Source organism: Homalodisca vitripennis, chromosome 8, assembly GCF_021130785.1.
Source record: "Homalodisca vitripennis isolate AUS2020 chromosome 8, UT_GWSS_2.1, whole genome shotgun sequence".
NCBI lineage: Eukaryota > Metazoa > Arthropoda > Insecta > Hemiptera > Cicadellidae > Homalodisca > Homalodisca vitripennis.
In genome coordinates, this window is record NC_060214.1 from 111718349 (window position 1) to 111735453 (window position 17105).

General features: G+C 35.8%; 1 protein-coding gene across 1 annotated transcript in view; it reads right to left on the reverse strand.

Annotated features, from left to right (window-relative positions):
- Positions 1-13778: 13778 nt before the first annotated feature.
- LOC124368322 (ADP-ribosylation factor-binding protein GGA1-like) overlaps positions 13779-17105 on the reverse strand; it is a 36938-nt gene continuing 33611 nt past the window's right edge. The window contains exon 12 of the mRNA XM_046825596.1: positions 13779-16402. Within this exon, the coding sequence (XP_046681552.1) occupies positions 16304-16402 (99 nt within the window). The 3' untranslated portion in view covers positions 13779-16303. The remainder of the gene's footprint in view (positions 16403-17105) is intronic.

The window sequence follows — 17105 nt, forward strand, 5'->3', positions numbered from 1 at the left end:
TTAGAATTAGCTTTGAGTAACTTCCTGTTCACTTATAGAAATACAGTGCATTCTACTACCAATCTATCGCCAGCTCAATTAATGTTGGGCAGATCGCTAAAGTCTAGGTTAGATTTAATTCGCCCAAATGTTTAAAGCAATAATGTCAGATAATCAAGAAAAACAACGATTGTAACTATAGGGGTAGTAAAACTAGACAGTTAGCTATTGGACAACCAATCATAGCCAGAGATTACAGAGGTAGAAATAAGTGGATACCAGGTGTGGTAGTTTCACGAATAGGGACCAGTCACGTATTTAGTTGAACTGAATACGGGCATGAGGTGGAAACGACATATCGACCAGTTGGTAGGTTTACAGTGTAGTCCGGAAATGTCTGAGTTGACAACAATGCCTAGACTCCCAGACGCAAGCGTGGCAACAGAGCGCACGCAGGGAAACGATCGATATACAGTCGCGGGACAGAGCGAGCGCAAGGTCGCCAGTACTTTTAGCAACGACCTTGCCCCCTCTCCGCCAAAACCATAACAATAACAGAAAACGCTCAGGGGCAAAGCCCCAGCCCACGTACAAATGTAAACAATAACAGTTCCAGCGTTTCACCCAAAACAAAATGACACCTGTTAGACGATACCCACTAAGGGATCGTAAACCTTTAGTCAAAAATGGACTTGTAAATACAACCCAATTGTGACTTGTATATAATTAATATTGTTTAAGGCATTATTATTATCGATTTGTTAATTGTGTTCATTCAATGTGTTATTAATTGCTATATTCTGATTTATTGGTTTTGATTGAAGTGTTTGTGATTTGTGTTAAATGATTATATTGAGTTTGTATTTTTGTTCTCTATTAATCTATACTTACAAAAATAAAGAGTATAATGTCAATTTTCTTATTCATTGTAATTGATAAATTTCTAAAATTGTAGGGGACTTATGTATTTAAAGGGGGAGGATTGTAGTGTATTTAGTGTGAGAAGTACTAAGTTGGTAGGTATCCATAGTGATATTTAATATCTGCACCAGTGATGTTGGCAGTATGTATTGTCAGGCGATGTAACATACGATGTGGTCTAAAAGAATAAAAGAAATGCTCATAGGCTGCTCTCCTGTGACGTCACATCACGCCACTACCCTACAACCAACGGTCCAAGCTGGCCAGCCACCAGTCCACCCGGAGTCCACCACCAGACACCGTCATGTAACCTCCGCGTCCCGTCCGTTCCTTTACGAGCGGTCCTAGAGCAATGTTACTCTAAATGTGTAGTTTAATTATTCTTCCCGACCCATAGAGAGTACAGTGTCGACCCGCATACATTACAACTACCATCTATCTATCTGATTTACAGAATTTTGCTAGAAATGTCCCCAAGAAGAAAGCAATGAAGTGAGAGGTTAAACTGAAAATGTGTAATAAAACCATTGTTTTTAAAATGCAATATTTTAACTTTGACCAGCATTTATAATAATAATCGATTAAAAAATGTAGTGTTGACACTATAGTCTATTCTTAAGAACAGGCATTGAATATGCTGCCAGGCTCTTACACGAGAAAGTGTATAATCTGCATATCTACATAGTAAATTATATTTGTGCATTTTTGTATGAATACATGGTAATACAAAAGTTATGGTTTGTCCATTTGGAAGCTGTTAGACCTCATTACAGCACTTCCAGTAGTGCTAAGATGTTTCATGTCTTGTGTGGACTTTACGATTGATACAATACAATAGGGTCAATTGTGTAAGTAAATACCTGTCACCGAGACCCTGATGATCTATTGTGATATAATCCTGATATCTAGACAACCCAGGTCACCTTACGTCTCTTGGTAAACCCAAGTCCACCTCAGCAGGCTTTAGAAAAGGCCTATAACGATGTTTTCACCTGGCCAGAGCAACAGCCTTGCAATAACAAGTTGTGTTTAACAAAACCTCAAGCCTATAGCCTATAGGTCAGTTCGTTAATGAGGTATTGTGCGAACAGGCAAAAAACTAATTTTTTCCAGTCCCTCAAGTTATAGGCTTCGCTAACGCTTTACCAATTAACTTCAGAATCTAGACTCTAGGTCAATTCATTTTTTGCTGTCTTGTGGTAGCTGGTGTTCTGCAAACATTTTCAGTTAAAAGGATAAACACTTGCATATTGTCCACGCACGTTACCATCACACTTGTGTGGTGAAACCCGAGATAGTCAGCGCTAAAACTTGCCTTGGATATCGGGATCCCGAATTCCGGTACAACAATCCCTACTTACAATGCAAATAAAAACACAGGATTCCCACTTAATCTTAATCATCATATTCACGGCTTTTACCGTACAAAAATAGTAGTTTCACGGTCGATAGTTTTTTTTTTAAACATTACAAATAAAAATAGTAAAAGATAGTGTTTTCACACAGTGGCCAATTTTGGTATCTAGTGCTAAAACGCGTCACGAGCGCGTTCAGTGACATAGGACTAGGCACTTAGTCTATTGCCGGTTCTCGCAAAACTTAGCTTGAATACAGGCGTGTTTCGTTTCTACTTGGTTAAAAAAAGTAGTTGGATTTTTTTATTAATTTACTTATGTATAAGTTAAGCTAGAATAAAGCAAGAAGTTTATATTTCAGTAATATTTTTTTAACGGATATCTATGGACTCCTCTCCAACCGAATCCATATTTCGAGAAAGATTGGTACGCCCACGAGGTTCGGCGATCGCTGCGATAACTGGCAACAAATGTGAACCGCTCAATGCTCCCCCCTAACACTACTAGGCCCCTACTACACGTAGTAGTCGGCCAGCTCGCGTAAACCGCTCTATTGGTCAGATTCCGTTATACAGAATGGTAAAAAAGTCCCGGAACGGTTTATTATATTTTTTACCAATATAGATAAAGTAATGAGACTTGGTATATCAATAATAGCTGTAAATGTCTAGTTTTTTAAGGTATTAAAACTTTTTTATCCCTTATGAGGGACGGCCCACGAGGAGTCAGACAACATTCTTAAATAGCAGCATAGGTCAAGTTTTATATCAAATTAAAGGTCTTAGTTAGTAGAACACATTGCCGCAAACCGGACCTCAAAAGGTTCACTCTAACTGAAATGGCGGCGTTTTAAAGTTATTCGTCATTTATCCAAATAAGTCATTCTCTTAAATTAAGATAACATTAATTTAATAATTAGAATTGAAAATTTAGTACTTACAGTTATAGAAAGTGTTCAAAATGTTGTCCAAATTTCTCTTGGCAATAGCCCAATCTGTGGTAGAAGCCTTCAATAACTTTTTGAATCATCTCAGGAGGTATTTGATGAGTTTCCTCTGTTATGCGGTGAATTAGTTCTTCTGTGTTGGCAGGCTTAGTTAAAAAAAACCCTTTGTTTTAAATAACCCCATAAAAAGAAATCAAGAGGATTTAGATCAGGTGATCTAGGTGGCCACTCTATTGCTCCCCTACGTCCTATCCAACGATTGCGAAACTCTCTGTCAAGCAGAGCTCGTACTTGTAAAGCATAATGAGGTGGTGCACCATCCTGTTGAAACCATACTGTGTTATAACTTCGACCCAACACAGCACGTAAAGCCGGTATAATGGTTTCTCTCAACATCAATTCATATGTCACCCCATTCAAATTTCCATTGATTATGAAAGGTCCAACAATATGATTGCCAACAGTCCCAGCCCACACGTTAACTTTTTCAGGTTTCTGGGTATGGCTTTCCCTCACCCAGTGAGGATTGTCGTCGCTCCAATAACGATAGTTATGCCTACTTACATCGCCATGAAGTGTAAAGGTAGCTTCGTCTGAAAATACAACTTTTGCTAAGAAATTTCGATGTTGTACATATCTATTCATCATTGTCTCACAAAATTCCACTCTTCTGTCAAAACCGTCTTCCGAAAGCTCCTGGACCAATCTGACCTTATACGGATAATAGTGGTTTTGTTTTAAAACGTTTAACACTGAAACATGGCTTATTCCGTGATTAGTTGCTGCAGTTCTTGTTGATGTGTGTGGCTCTTCGATGAAACTTTGTAATACTTCTATGGATGTATTTTCGTCAGTAGCAGATAAAGGTCTACCACTTCTTGGACGGTCTTCAACATTGCCGGTATCTAGAAATCGTTGGACTGTTCTACAGACGGTAGACTTTGATATTGGTGACCGGTCCGGAAATGTGTCATTAAATAAATGCACAACTTCGTCATATGATCGTACACGGTCACCATACCCCCTCATCATAAGCAGGTTTATTCTCTCAGTCTCAGTCAGAGACATCCCTATCACAAGATTCACAACTAGTCACTGTTAACAATTAAATTAAACCCAATCTACACTTTACAAATCTTAACTTAAGATCGACTTTGTAACAGCTCACGAGGAAAATTAAGTTTCCTGTCTAAACGCATTCTACCCTCAGAATGATAAGATACACAGTTAATGACCCTGCAGTTGGACTTTCAACAGGAATGTCAAAAACAACTTTCACTGAATAGAAAGGATGTAAACACTAATAAGTTTTAAAGACCAATACACTATCCCGGAAATCCCATTGTTGCAATGAATGTTGCCAACACAGAAGAACTAATTCATCGCATCACAGATAAATGACGAATAACTTTAAAACGCCGCCATTTCAGTTAGAGTGAACCTTTTGAGGTCCGGTTTGCGACAATGTATTCTACTAACTAAGGCCTTTAATTTTATATAAAACTCGACCTATGCTGCTATTTAAGAATTTTGTCTGACTCCTCGTGGGCCGTCCCCCATAAGGGATAAAAAAGTTTTAATACCTTAAAAAACTAGACATTTATAGCTATTATTGATATACCAAGTCTCATTACTTTATCTATATTGGTAACAAATATATTAAACCGTTCCGGGACTTTTTTACCATTCTGTATACCCCCAACGCTTAAACTTTTTCAATGCACTTAGAACGTTATGAAACAGTGTAGTCGAGTAACAGAACTAACATTATGCCCCCAACGCAAACTTTTCATTTACGGATGATTATAATGAATTACAATTGGTTACTAGCTAGGAAGAAAGGGTACTAACGTATTATATCGACCACACCCCTACATTTCTCCAAACACAAACATTCATCAAAAACAAACAATACCAAACAAAAACTAAACTCATTATTTATTGAAAAAAAAAACACACACAAAACTTGTTTTTATTATTGATCACACTCCGCCACCCAAAATGCGAGTGCCTCCAGCCATCAGCGCGGGGTGACAGCGGTGCTGCCCCGCGCTGTTGTCAACGAAAGAAAAAACATCCCTCGAGATAGTACCTATCAGTAAAATATCAAATTCTAGAGGGGCTGATCAGAAATATAAATTGAATTGTAATGGAAAGGCAATTATGTACCGTGCAAAAAAAAACTTAAATAATCATGTGATGCCGCGCGGCCTGCCGTAATCGGGATTCTCGAGAAAGATAAGATAACAGCGACAACAATACCGATCGCAATACCTGGAAATGCTTGTTGATTGATGGAATGTTAGTTCTGTTACTCAACTACATCGTTTTTATAACGTTCTAAGTTCATTGAAAATAGTTTAAGCGTTGGAGACATATAACGGAATCTGACCGCTCTATTTAATCTGATACCAGTGGCGTAACTAGTTTGATTGTGCCCCAATGCAAGTCTTCCTGGATACTGCTTCGCTACATACGGCATTGTACAATCTCTATCCAATTAGAGAAAGATATATGATATACTAGGTTATTTAGGTTATCATCCTGTCAAAAATGACGGTATTTCTAATTTTTTAATGTTTTATAATCAATGGATTATTAAAACTTATGATGTTATGACTTTTTACTGTTTGTATTTCTTGGTCATATTAGTTTCGATCTGTCATTGCCTTAAAATGGCTGTTTCAGTGTTGTGTCCTTTATTTTAATTTAAAATGTAGTTTTTTTTACCCAATTAGTGGTTTGAAACTATATAAAACAGTTCTTAAAACATTTTTGTTCATAATTTACATAAAAATGTTTAGATTTTTTTCGTAATCTTTTTTTTTCCCAGTACTTTTCCTACAACTAACCTTACCCGTTAACTTTAATTGTTTTCAGTGTTTGTTTACTATTAGTAGTTTTTCAAGTGAGAAGGTAATGGACAACTTAAAATTTGCCCCTTCAAACAACTCAAACTGTTTGGATTTTGATACCATAACTAATGATCACAATTATTGTTCTAATAAGCAAACAATGAACATCATTTCAGGAAAAACTATTTCTAATGACGATGTCAATAATCAAAACGAGTGGCAAATCGAAACAACTAGAAACAAAAGACATTTGTCAACAGCCAACGTTTCAGATGTTAAGAAACCTTGTAGACCTACAGAGTACGTTGCAAAAACTGCTAGACCTATTGAATTGCACAACAGATTTGAAATGCTGAGTAACGCCAACCTAGGCTCTGAAGAAGAAACGATGAATGACGACAAATGTAGGACGAAGGTGAGGCCTCCACCTATATTTGTCCCCAACATTGTCAACATAAGTAAAATGATGGTAAACATTGAACAAGTAATTAAAAAAGAGTCATATTCATTTAAATGCATAGCTAGAGATAAAGTAAAAATTAACACTGATACTATTGAAGCCTGCCGCGCATTAGTCAAACATTTAACTAACATGAAAGTAAACTTCCATACATACCAAATAAAGGGTGACAGAGCTTATAGAGTAGTGCTTAAGAATATGCACTTCTCTACGGAACCCCAGGAAATTAAAACAGCTATAGAAGCTTATAACCACAAAGTTAGGAATGTGTCGAACCTTAGAAGTAGCAAATCTAAAGATCCACTGTCAATTTTCTTTGTAGACTTAGAGCCAGCATCAAACAACAAAGACATTTTTAAAATTGAATTCCTACTAAATGCCAAAATTGTACTTGAGCCCCCTTACAAACGTAATGATGTGGTGCAGTGCAAAAAGTGTCAAAGATATGGGCACACAAAGGCTTACTGCTGGTACCAAAACCGCTGTGTAAAATGCGGCTCAGATCATGATACTAGCAGCTGTAATAAATCTGTAAATGTTCCTCCCAAATGTGTATTATGTGGTGGTGAGCACCCAGCCAACTATAAAGGTTGCTCTATTTACAAAGATATTAAGAAAAAGGCTTTTCCACCTCTAAGACCAGCGTTAAAAAAAGACACTCCTCCTCCAGTGCAAGATCGAGAAGTAGATAGACCTATATCTGTTCGTACTCAAAATTCAACAGGTAATCAGTCTCAACCAGTATAACCAACCTTATCTTATGCTAGAGTGGCATCAGGTCAATCAAATGTAGAAGCAAATCACAATCTGAATCAAATAATTGATGGATTTTTAATTAAGTTCGAAATGATGATGTCTCAACAAGCCCAGCAAATAGGTACATTGATTAACCTATTGACAACTGTCATATCAAAACTAAAATGAATAGATTTTATAGGATTGGAATCTGGAATGCCAATGGCTTGGCCCGACATGGCCAAGATATTCAACTTTTTATTTCAATACACAAAATAGATATTATGTTAATTTCTGAGACCCACTTTACAAACTTAAATTTTTTCAAAATCCCAAATTTTACTTTTTATTCTACAAACCACCCTGACAATACGGCGCATGGAGGTAGCGCTGTGCTAATCAGAAAACAAATAAAACATTATGAATTACCTAGATTTCAAGAAGATCATATTCAAGCTACAAGCATAGTGGTTGAGGACTGGATGGGACCACTTACATTTTCTGGTGTTTACTGTCCCCCGAGGCACAATATTACCAAACTTCAATTCAACGAATTTTTCGAAACTTTAGGGCCTCGTTTTGTAGCAGGTGGTGACTTTAATGCCAAACATGTCATGTGGGGTTCAAGGTTGATTAACCCTAGAGGTAGAAATTTGTTAAATTGCATGAATGACAATCACTTGAGTTACGTATCTACAGGGGAACCAACCTATTGGCCTTCAGATCCCAACAAAATTCCAGATCTTCTTGATTTCTTTGTTACGGGAGGTATTTCTCCTAACTATATGGAGGCTGTTTCATCTCTTGATTTGTCGTCCGATCACTCTCCGGTCATCCTATCAATAAGTTCATCATTTGTATTGAAAGAAAAGGCAGCGTCCTTATCGAATAAAGGCACAAACTGGGTGAAGTTTCGTGAAACGTTAAATGACAGTTTAAGTCTTAATATATCACTTAAAACAAGAGAGGAAATAGACAACGCTGTGGAAATTTTTAATTATACTGTTCAGAAATCTGCTTGGAGTGCAACGCCTGAACTTAATAATACAACGTGTGGCAATATCAATTACCCAATATATATTAAGCAGCACATTGCTCAAAAACGTCGCTTACGAAGAATATGGCAAAATTCTAGAAATGTAAGAGATAAAACAATATTTAACAGAGCATCAAGACAGTTAAAGATTTTGCTTAAAAACTTAAAAAACATATGGTTTCAAGAATTCACTTCAAATCTCTCCCCAACTGAAGCAACAGACTATTCTTTATGGAAAGTAACAAAAAGCACAAAGAAACCGCAAGTGCCCATTCCTCCAATATCTAAACCAGATGGTTCTTGGGCGAAAAGTAACAGAGAGAAAACTGATTTGTTTGCTGCATATTTTAGTAATGTTTTCAAACCATACCCTGTAGATAACAACTTTGATAATAGACATGTTGTAAAGGAGTTTCTTGATTCACCTAACCAACTCTCACTACCTATTGGCTCCTTTAAACCATCTGAAATATATGATGAGATTAAAAATCTTAATCCCAAAAAGGCCCCTGGTTATGAGTTAATAACAGGTAAGATACTACAAGAGCTTCCTAGGAAAGCCATACTCTTTCTTACCTTCGTATTTAATGCTATTTTGAGGCTTGAATACTTCCCATCACAATGGAAGGTGGCTCAAGTTATTGTTGTTCCTAAGCCAGGAAAACCTCAAAACGAAGTAATGTCCTACAGGCCAATCAGTCTACTACCTATACCTTCTAAATTATTCGAAAAGTTATTTTTAAAACGACTTCAGGTTTTTATAACTGAAAGCAATTTAATTCCCAATCATCAGTTTGGTTTCAGAGTGCACCACTCCACTATCGAACAAGTCCATAGAGTAGCTAATATAATAAGGCAAGATTTGGAATCAAGAAAATTTTGTTCTGCAGCATTTCTCGATGTGAGTCAAGCCTTTGACAAAGTGTGGCATGAAGGGCTTCTATTTAAAATAAAAAGTCATCTACCTCACACTGTTTACAACATTATAAAATCTTATTTAGAACGAAGGTATTTTCAAATCAAGTTTGATGATTGTCTTTCAGATCTGAATGAAATAAACTCTGGTGTACCTCAGGGAAGTGTACTAGGACCAGTGCTGTACTTAATTTTCACTGCAGACATTCCAACTAATCAAAATTCTTTGACAGCAACATTCGCCGATGACACTGCCGTACTGGCATCCCACTCCAACCATGTTGTAGCATCACAAATTCTACAAACTAACTTAAATTCTATCACAGTTTGGCTTAAAACTTGGAGAATTAAAGTGAATGAAACTAAATCTGTTCACGTCACATTTACGTTGAAACATGACACCTGTCCACCAGTGTTTTTAAACAACATTCAAATTCCTCAAAGAAATGAAGCTAAGTATCTGGGTGTACATCTCGATAGGAAGCTGACTTGGAAACCACACATATGGAACAAAAGGCTCCAATTAAATTCAAAATTTTCAAAACTAAATTGGCTTTTTGGGAACAAATCCCATTTATCAATAGAAAGCAAACTGTTGTTGTACAAGACTGTTCTAAAGCCCATCTGGACGTACGGAATTCAACTGTGGGGAGTTGCTTCTACATCAAATATTGAAATTATACAGCGTTTCCAATCTAAAGTTCTCCGAAAGATATTACAGGCCCCATGGTATGTTCGTAATGAAGTCATTCACAGAGACACGAATATCCCTTTTGTTACTGAAGAAATTCCAAAGTTCTGCATCAAGTATCAAAACAAATTAAACTCTCATCCTAACTACTTGGCTATTAATCTGCTGGACAACAGTGACCATCAATTTCGGCTAAAAGACATGATTTCTTAAACTTAGCTGATCGATTTTAAAGATAAACAATCTCTTAAATGTTTATGTTAATTAAGGTTAATGAACTTTGATTAACCATGTCCTTAAGATTTATTATCAAATTTACTTATTGTTTGTTGTATATAAACAGATTGTAAATAAATTAAAGTAAAAAAAAAAAAAAAAAAAAAAAAAAAAAAAAAAAAAAAAAAATATTAGTTTCAAACTTAGTAAAATTTAAACCAATCATTCAATCACCTGGTAATTGATAAACGTAAACACTAAATGTTAAATTTGGCAAAACACCTGGTAAATGTTAACACCAATTTTTTTTTTTTTTTTTACTTTAATTTATTTACAATCTGTTTATATACAACAAACAATAAGTAAATTTGATAATAAATCTTAAGGACATGGTTAATCAAAGTTCATTAACCTTAATTAACATAAACATTTAAGAGATTGTTTATCTTTAAAATCGATCAGCTAAGTTTAAGAAATCATGTCTTTTTAGCCGAAATTGATGGTCACTGCTGTCCAGCAGATTAATAGCCAAGTAGTTAGGATGAGAGTTTAATTTGTTTTGATACTTGATGCAGAACTTTGGAATTTCTTCAGTAACAAAAGATTGTCAGTTATACATAACATAGATTTAAACCTTTCGTTTAACTGTGAAATTAAAATATCAACAGCTCTCACAAATACCCTAACTTTAAAGCAATGCACAGGATCACTAAACTCATAGTCACTAGAAAGTTCGTCAAAAAAAGTCTTTACTTTTCTTTTACGTTTGGAGGTCATTGACGAATCAATATTCCACTTAGCAGCTAACCTCCTGGCTTGATCTAGGACATCGTCGAATTCTCCTCGCAGTTGGCTCACAGTATTTAAACACTTCTGAAGGAGATTCTTTGCATCGTCTAGATTAACGTCGGACCTCTGTAGGGTTTTCGACGTGATCTGGATTCTTTCTAAAATTCGACTTTGAAACACTAACATCAAAACAAACTCAAAAGAAGACATTTCCTTTATAAGACCAGTTGCTTCTGCGACTTCATTGTTCTTGCTTGAAGTCAAAATTATTTTCGATAGACACTTCAGCACAGCGACAAAATTTACATTGATTGATAGTAAAGCGTCGTACCTTGACGACCACCTAGTAGGACAGAGTTTTTTCAAGGTTAACTTGATAACACAGGAGTCGGTCAACTCTTTTAAACATTGCCATCTTGGTAGGCTTTGGCCGAAAAATACATAAATACTGTTTATTGTATCATAGAATGATGAAATCTCTGAAATCGATTTCACACTGTCGTTTAAAACTAAATTTAAATTGTGACTAGCACAATGGACATACTCAGCGTTAGGAGACTTTGATTTTATTCTGGTCTGCAGTCCTGTGTAAATTCCATTCATGACAGAAGCGCCATCATATCCTTGACCTCGGCACTTATCAAAAGATATTTTCTTTTCTTCTATAAATTTAACTACAAGATCCTCTAGTCCTTCGGCTGACTGGTCTAGTACTTGCACAAAGCCTAAAAAGGATTCCATTATCTCAAGCTGATTTAGGTCTGGTTTGTATAAAACATATCTTAAGATTATTGATAACTGATCAATTTTCGAAATGTCTTGTGTAGTATCTAAAATGAGAGAAAAAAATGGAGACTGTTGAACATCAGTCAATATTTCACTCAAAATCTGATGAGATGTCAAATGAATAAGCTCGTTTTGAATTGAAGGGCTTAAGTATTTTACCCTACTATCTTCGTTTTCCAGGTGATTCTTTAAAATAGGGTCGTATCTAGAAAGGAGATCAATAATATTCAGAAAATTTCCTGACTCACTCTTAACATTTTTTATGCTCTCAGATCGATGACCTCTAAGAGCTAGATTACAGGTTGACATTGTTATGATAACATCCAAAATTCTCTTTATTACTTCAACCAGTTTATCTTCTTTGTCATAGAAAAGAGTTTTGATATCTCTATTATTTTTTCTTATTCCATATGCGATACATGCATTAATATGGCACTTACTCAATTCGTGGTCTTTAATTTTTGTTGACAGATTTCTCCAATCATTAATTTTCCCAGTAGACCATGCATTGTTAAAGTTTTTATCAAGTCTGTTAGCAAACAGCCAACATGGTTCACAATACACGCCATTTAAAGACGGAGAGTAACAAAGCCAAAAGCGCTCAATTTTTTGACCAGTTTTCGTTTCGGAAAAATAATAATCTTTCGAAAAGGATCTATTTGTTTTAATGTCTTTAGGGAATGGCCCTTGAGGTCTACACGGTTCGGAGTTCAAAATCCGAGATTTCAATTCATCATTGTTAATATCTTCTGAGAAAAGAGCTATGTCTGTACTCTCTACTCCACCATCATTGCAGATTACGGTATACCAAAGACATCAGTATTTTCTTGTACTGAAATACTTCCGCCAGTTGCTGATGTAGAAGGAGCAGTATATGTAATATTTAAATCAGCAGACTTACTCACATTTTGGTGGACTTCTGAAGTTTGGTTATCGGCAAGAACATTCAATTCGACGATATCTTCTGACGTGGATATTTTACCCCCAAGCCCACATTCATTCTCACCAACACCATCGTCACCTGATTGACTTTGAGAGGTATCAGCAAAATCCCGTTTTTTAAAAAACGTGTCAATCTTTGGTAGTTTCTTCACTTTTTCTTCTTCTTGTTTTTTCCTTTTTCGGAACTCGGCACCACTAGGTCTTTTGTTTCCGTCCATTTCGTTCAATCACAAACAATCATAACGAAATCCATTAAAAACGCACAAATTTATACGGTAAAAACGGTCCACTGATTTAAATTGTATAACAAATACACAGACAAAATTGTTTTGTAATAAAACTCACACTACTGAACCGCACAATCGTACTAACAAGGACCGACTGACAGGACAGGGTGACTAGTCTGTGAGTGCGCAGCGGCCACCCCTCCCCCGCCGAGACTTGGACTCGCCCAGGCACCCGGCACACGAGAGGGGAGGGGCGGCGGCCTACTACATGCCGCATGACCTTGAGATGCGCAGCAGTTACGGAGTAAAACTGAGTTGTGGGGACAGCGCGCAGCTCAGTAGTGTCCCAACATTCAAACTGAACGTATCAGTCCGGCATAGTAACATCGCAGATAACCTAGACTTGAGTGGACTAGTTATCATATTTCATTTCAAATATACTCATCATGAGAATATTTTTAAATAGTGTATTAATAGTTCATACTATTGTACTGTTAGAATAACGAATACAACTCGGTGGTCAAATGTTTTGTTACCCACAAATTTAGCTTCAATTAAAAAAAAAACATTTTTGCGCCCTTCTAGGGCCTGCGCCCCAATGCACCGCATTGGTTGCATTGGCGTTAGTTACGCCACCGTCTGATACACTAACAAATTGCGCTTAGGAAGATCGTCGCGATTAGGCTTGCGCGATTTTCGTTCACGCGTGAACCAGGCCTTACGACAATCACGGAAATGACGCATGTTGATTTTTTTTAATCGCAAGTTGTAGAGATTTCCACGATTTGTACATCAAATTCACGGTTTGTTCAAGGGATTTTCACGGTGAACGAAATTCACGACTTATTCGCAGTCGGGTGAAGACCCTGAAACATTAAAAAAACTTGTACTAATCACTCTGGAAGTGGTGGATAAAGACACTCTATAACGTTTAGAATCAATATAATTAAGTACTCAGTATACAAGCAGTGGGTGAATGAGTGTTAACACTAAGGTACATAACAAAACAATGAACTCTACAACCGAGACTAAACGCTTGGCATTTCTTAATTTTAAACAGACAAAAACGGGCAACGAAAAACGTTTTACACACCTGCAATTTAGTCTTTAAAAAAAAACACTTAACATTTTAGGCATTCTAAAGAGTATACAGTAAATAAAGTCTGTGTGATAAAAATTACAATAAATATTCTTTAGTTAGTTTAATTGAAAATCTGTAAATGGAAAAAACAATTGATTTAAGCTGTCAAAAGTAAGTAGGTAAATGCCTTAATACATGTTATGTCTATAAACAGTACTTATCTAGCCAGTAAATTTATAACACTATTTTTTCAAAGTGAAAACTGACATTATGAAAAGTGACAACTAAGGAGAAGATACAGTTGTTGTCTTCTAACAAAGAAAAGGAGAGAAAAAAAAAACAGTGATGTTGTTGTGGGGGTTCAATACATAAAACTCTTGAGAACTGTACATGACATTATAAGAAATGAGATAAGGACCAGCTCTTTAAAAGATTTCGACCTTATATTAACTCTCTAAGAACCATGAGTCACGATCATGACGCATTACAGCGCTGCCAAAGTGATAAGTGAGTGAATGCTGCTGGAGTAAAATCGTAATTGAGTTATCTGCACATCCAAACACATCAAGTCAAGACGACTTTGTGGTCTAAAGCGCTATTCTCTGATGAGGGAATTGGCCTTGGAATCATGAGTTCGATTCCGGGATCTTACGTTAGGGATTTTTGCTGTCTAGTATACACTCATATGAGTCACTGGTAAAGGTGGTGGAAGGGCCCACTTTAAATGGTGGTTTCTTGGATGGAAGTTGACGGCATCAGTGCCCAAAAAACCCGTTTTGCATTTTTTTGCCTTTAGTATTGAAAACAAAAAAACCACTTAATTTTTGTTATTTTATATTTTGCAGGGCATTTATTATTAAATCATAACTACAATAGTACTTTCCAAGAGTTAAAATCATTTAAACCATAATCACACTAAAACTAGTGTTTTAGAAAAAATGACAAGTAGTTACAAGGTTAATACAAAAAACATCTTTTCTTTTTTCTTCTTTTCATTTAACTAAGTTAGTGAACAAATGCACGGTTTAATGGTTTGATAAGATTCTTGCATAGGCCAGTGACACAAATGGTAACATCACTGACAGATCACTTATCAATATTAATACTAACATTTACATGTATTTCGTGTCAGTGTATCTTTATAACTTCACACATGTAGTTTTATATATTAGTAAAATATGTCAATGTGCTAGTAAGACACATTTGCTCTTTTGTATCTGATTAATTTGATAATGTGTATAATGTTTTAATGCCTAAAAAACCTTATAGGCTAAATTTAAAATTGATCAAATTCGTATGAATAAAAAACTAAATTAAATTAACATTATTTTCTACAGTATATTAAAAATAATTAATAGCTTCCATTATTTGCAGCAAAACAGAATTAAAATGAGAAAATATGGCTTTTAATTCACTGATATGTTAAATACAATGATAATCAAACAGTACTTTAAAAACAATACAAGATAAAATCTTTATATACATTTCACGGAAGTAGAGTTCATTTCCACCTTTATTACACTATCATCAAAAACAATTTCATAAAATTAACCTAAGCTTATTATTGATTAGCAGTCTATCAAAATACATAAGTGATCATTATAAATTCAATTTTCAGTCATCAACAATAAAATGAAGAGATAATAAATAACAATAATGATACAGACTATGAGTTTGAAAATTATTCCAACAAATAGTGGTAGAGAATGGTACAGAAATGTTGCACAGACAAAAAGAGTAAAAATCTTACATATAATACTACATTCTGAGTCTTCACTTTGACTGATAATACAAAATCCAAAGGAATATTAGCAGAATCTATAGATTACAACTTTTGACACATTTCCTGCAAGTTGCGTTGAATTCCTTCAAACCAATCCAACTTAACAACACCAAACGTTCAACGTATTATTATACTCCAAAAAAACCAGATCATAAAAACATAACAGAATAACAAAAGAAGAAAATAAACTACTAAATTATCAACAAAATTAAATGATTCCTCAGACAGTACTGAAGATACATAACAGAAGGCAACCTATTCAATAGTAAATATTACATATATTTAAAACTGTAGAGCTAATCTTTCAAAGATGTTGCTAAATTAAATTTCTGTAATTAAGACAAAATAATACTGTACAAGCAATTCAGATTCTACAAGACTTATTATATACATCAGGACTTGCATGTATATAAGCCGTTATCACGATAATTTCAATCTAACTTAATGGAAAAATTAAAACAGTTCGTATCAACTAGACTAATTTACAACTTATTAGTTAAGATTGTACATTTTTTACATAATGATATTTTATTTTTATTCAATGGAGTTAACATGACTATGTACAACGGATGGGAAAGTTGCAGCTTCATGAGTTCAGCAGAGGAAATTTCTCAACTTCTTTCATTTCCGTAACGGTTTCATCATCCATTGTGAAACTCATAACGACTCGCAGCATAATTGGTTTCTGCAAAAAACAACACCACTGTGAATATTTTCCATTAAAAAAATAACATTACTTATGTCTTATGCACACTCCGGAAGCACACCATGAGGCCTACCAGTCTATGATTTCAAACCGCCTAAAACAACCTATCAGGTCCTCCTGGGAAAATTCACCACCCTTGTCCAAACTACCAAAGATTGTCCGCTCCCTTGCTATTGCAGGACAATCAAAGAACAGGTGTTCAGTGGTTTCCTCCTGCTCATCGCACATTCTACAGAGCAGATCCTCTCAAAGGATGCTGACTCTGTGAAGATGCTTCCCAGGTGACCATGTCCCATAATCAGACCCATAACCCGAGAGACACCGATCTACTCAGTGAGAGTAGGTCAGATGCCACCCTAGGGGAAGGCAACTGTAGAACCATTCTCAGACACAGATGCAGCCACCACCTTTTCTCATGTTCATTGCGAACCCATTTCGAAGATAGCCCAAAAGGATTCACACCTAGAAATGCCACAGAACGGCTGAGATCCCATCATATTGGATACTGAGCCCAGTTTGGCCAGGTATCAGCTCTTTCATTCTCAGGGATCCCCTCATGACCAGGACCCCACAAACAGTCACATTGTTGATTCTGGCAAAGGAAGAAACAACTTGATAGCAATCTCAGACAAGTTTGGAGTTGAACACACAAGAGTCCAGCGCCATCAGTGCTGCTGACCAT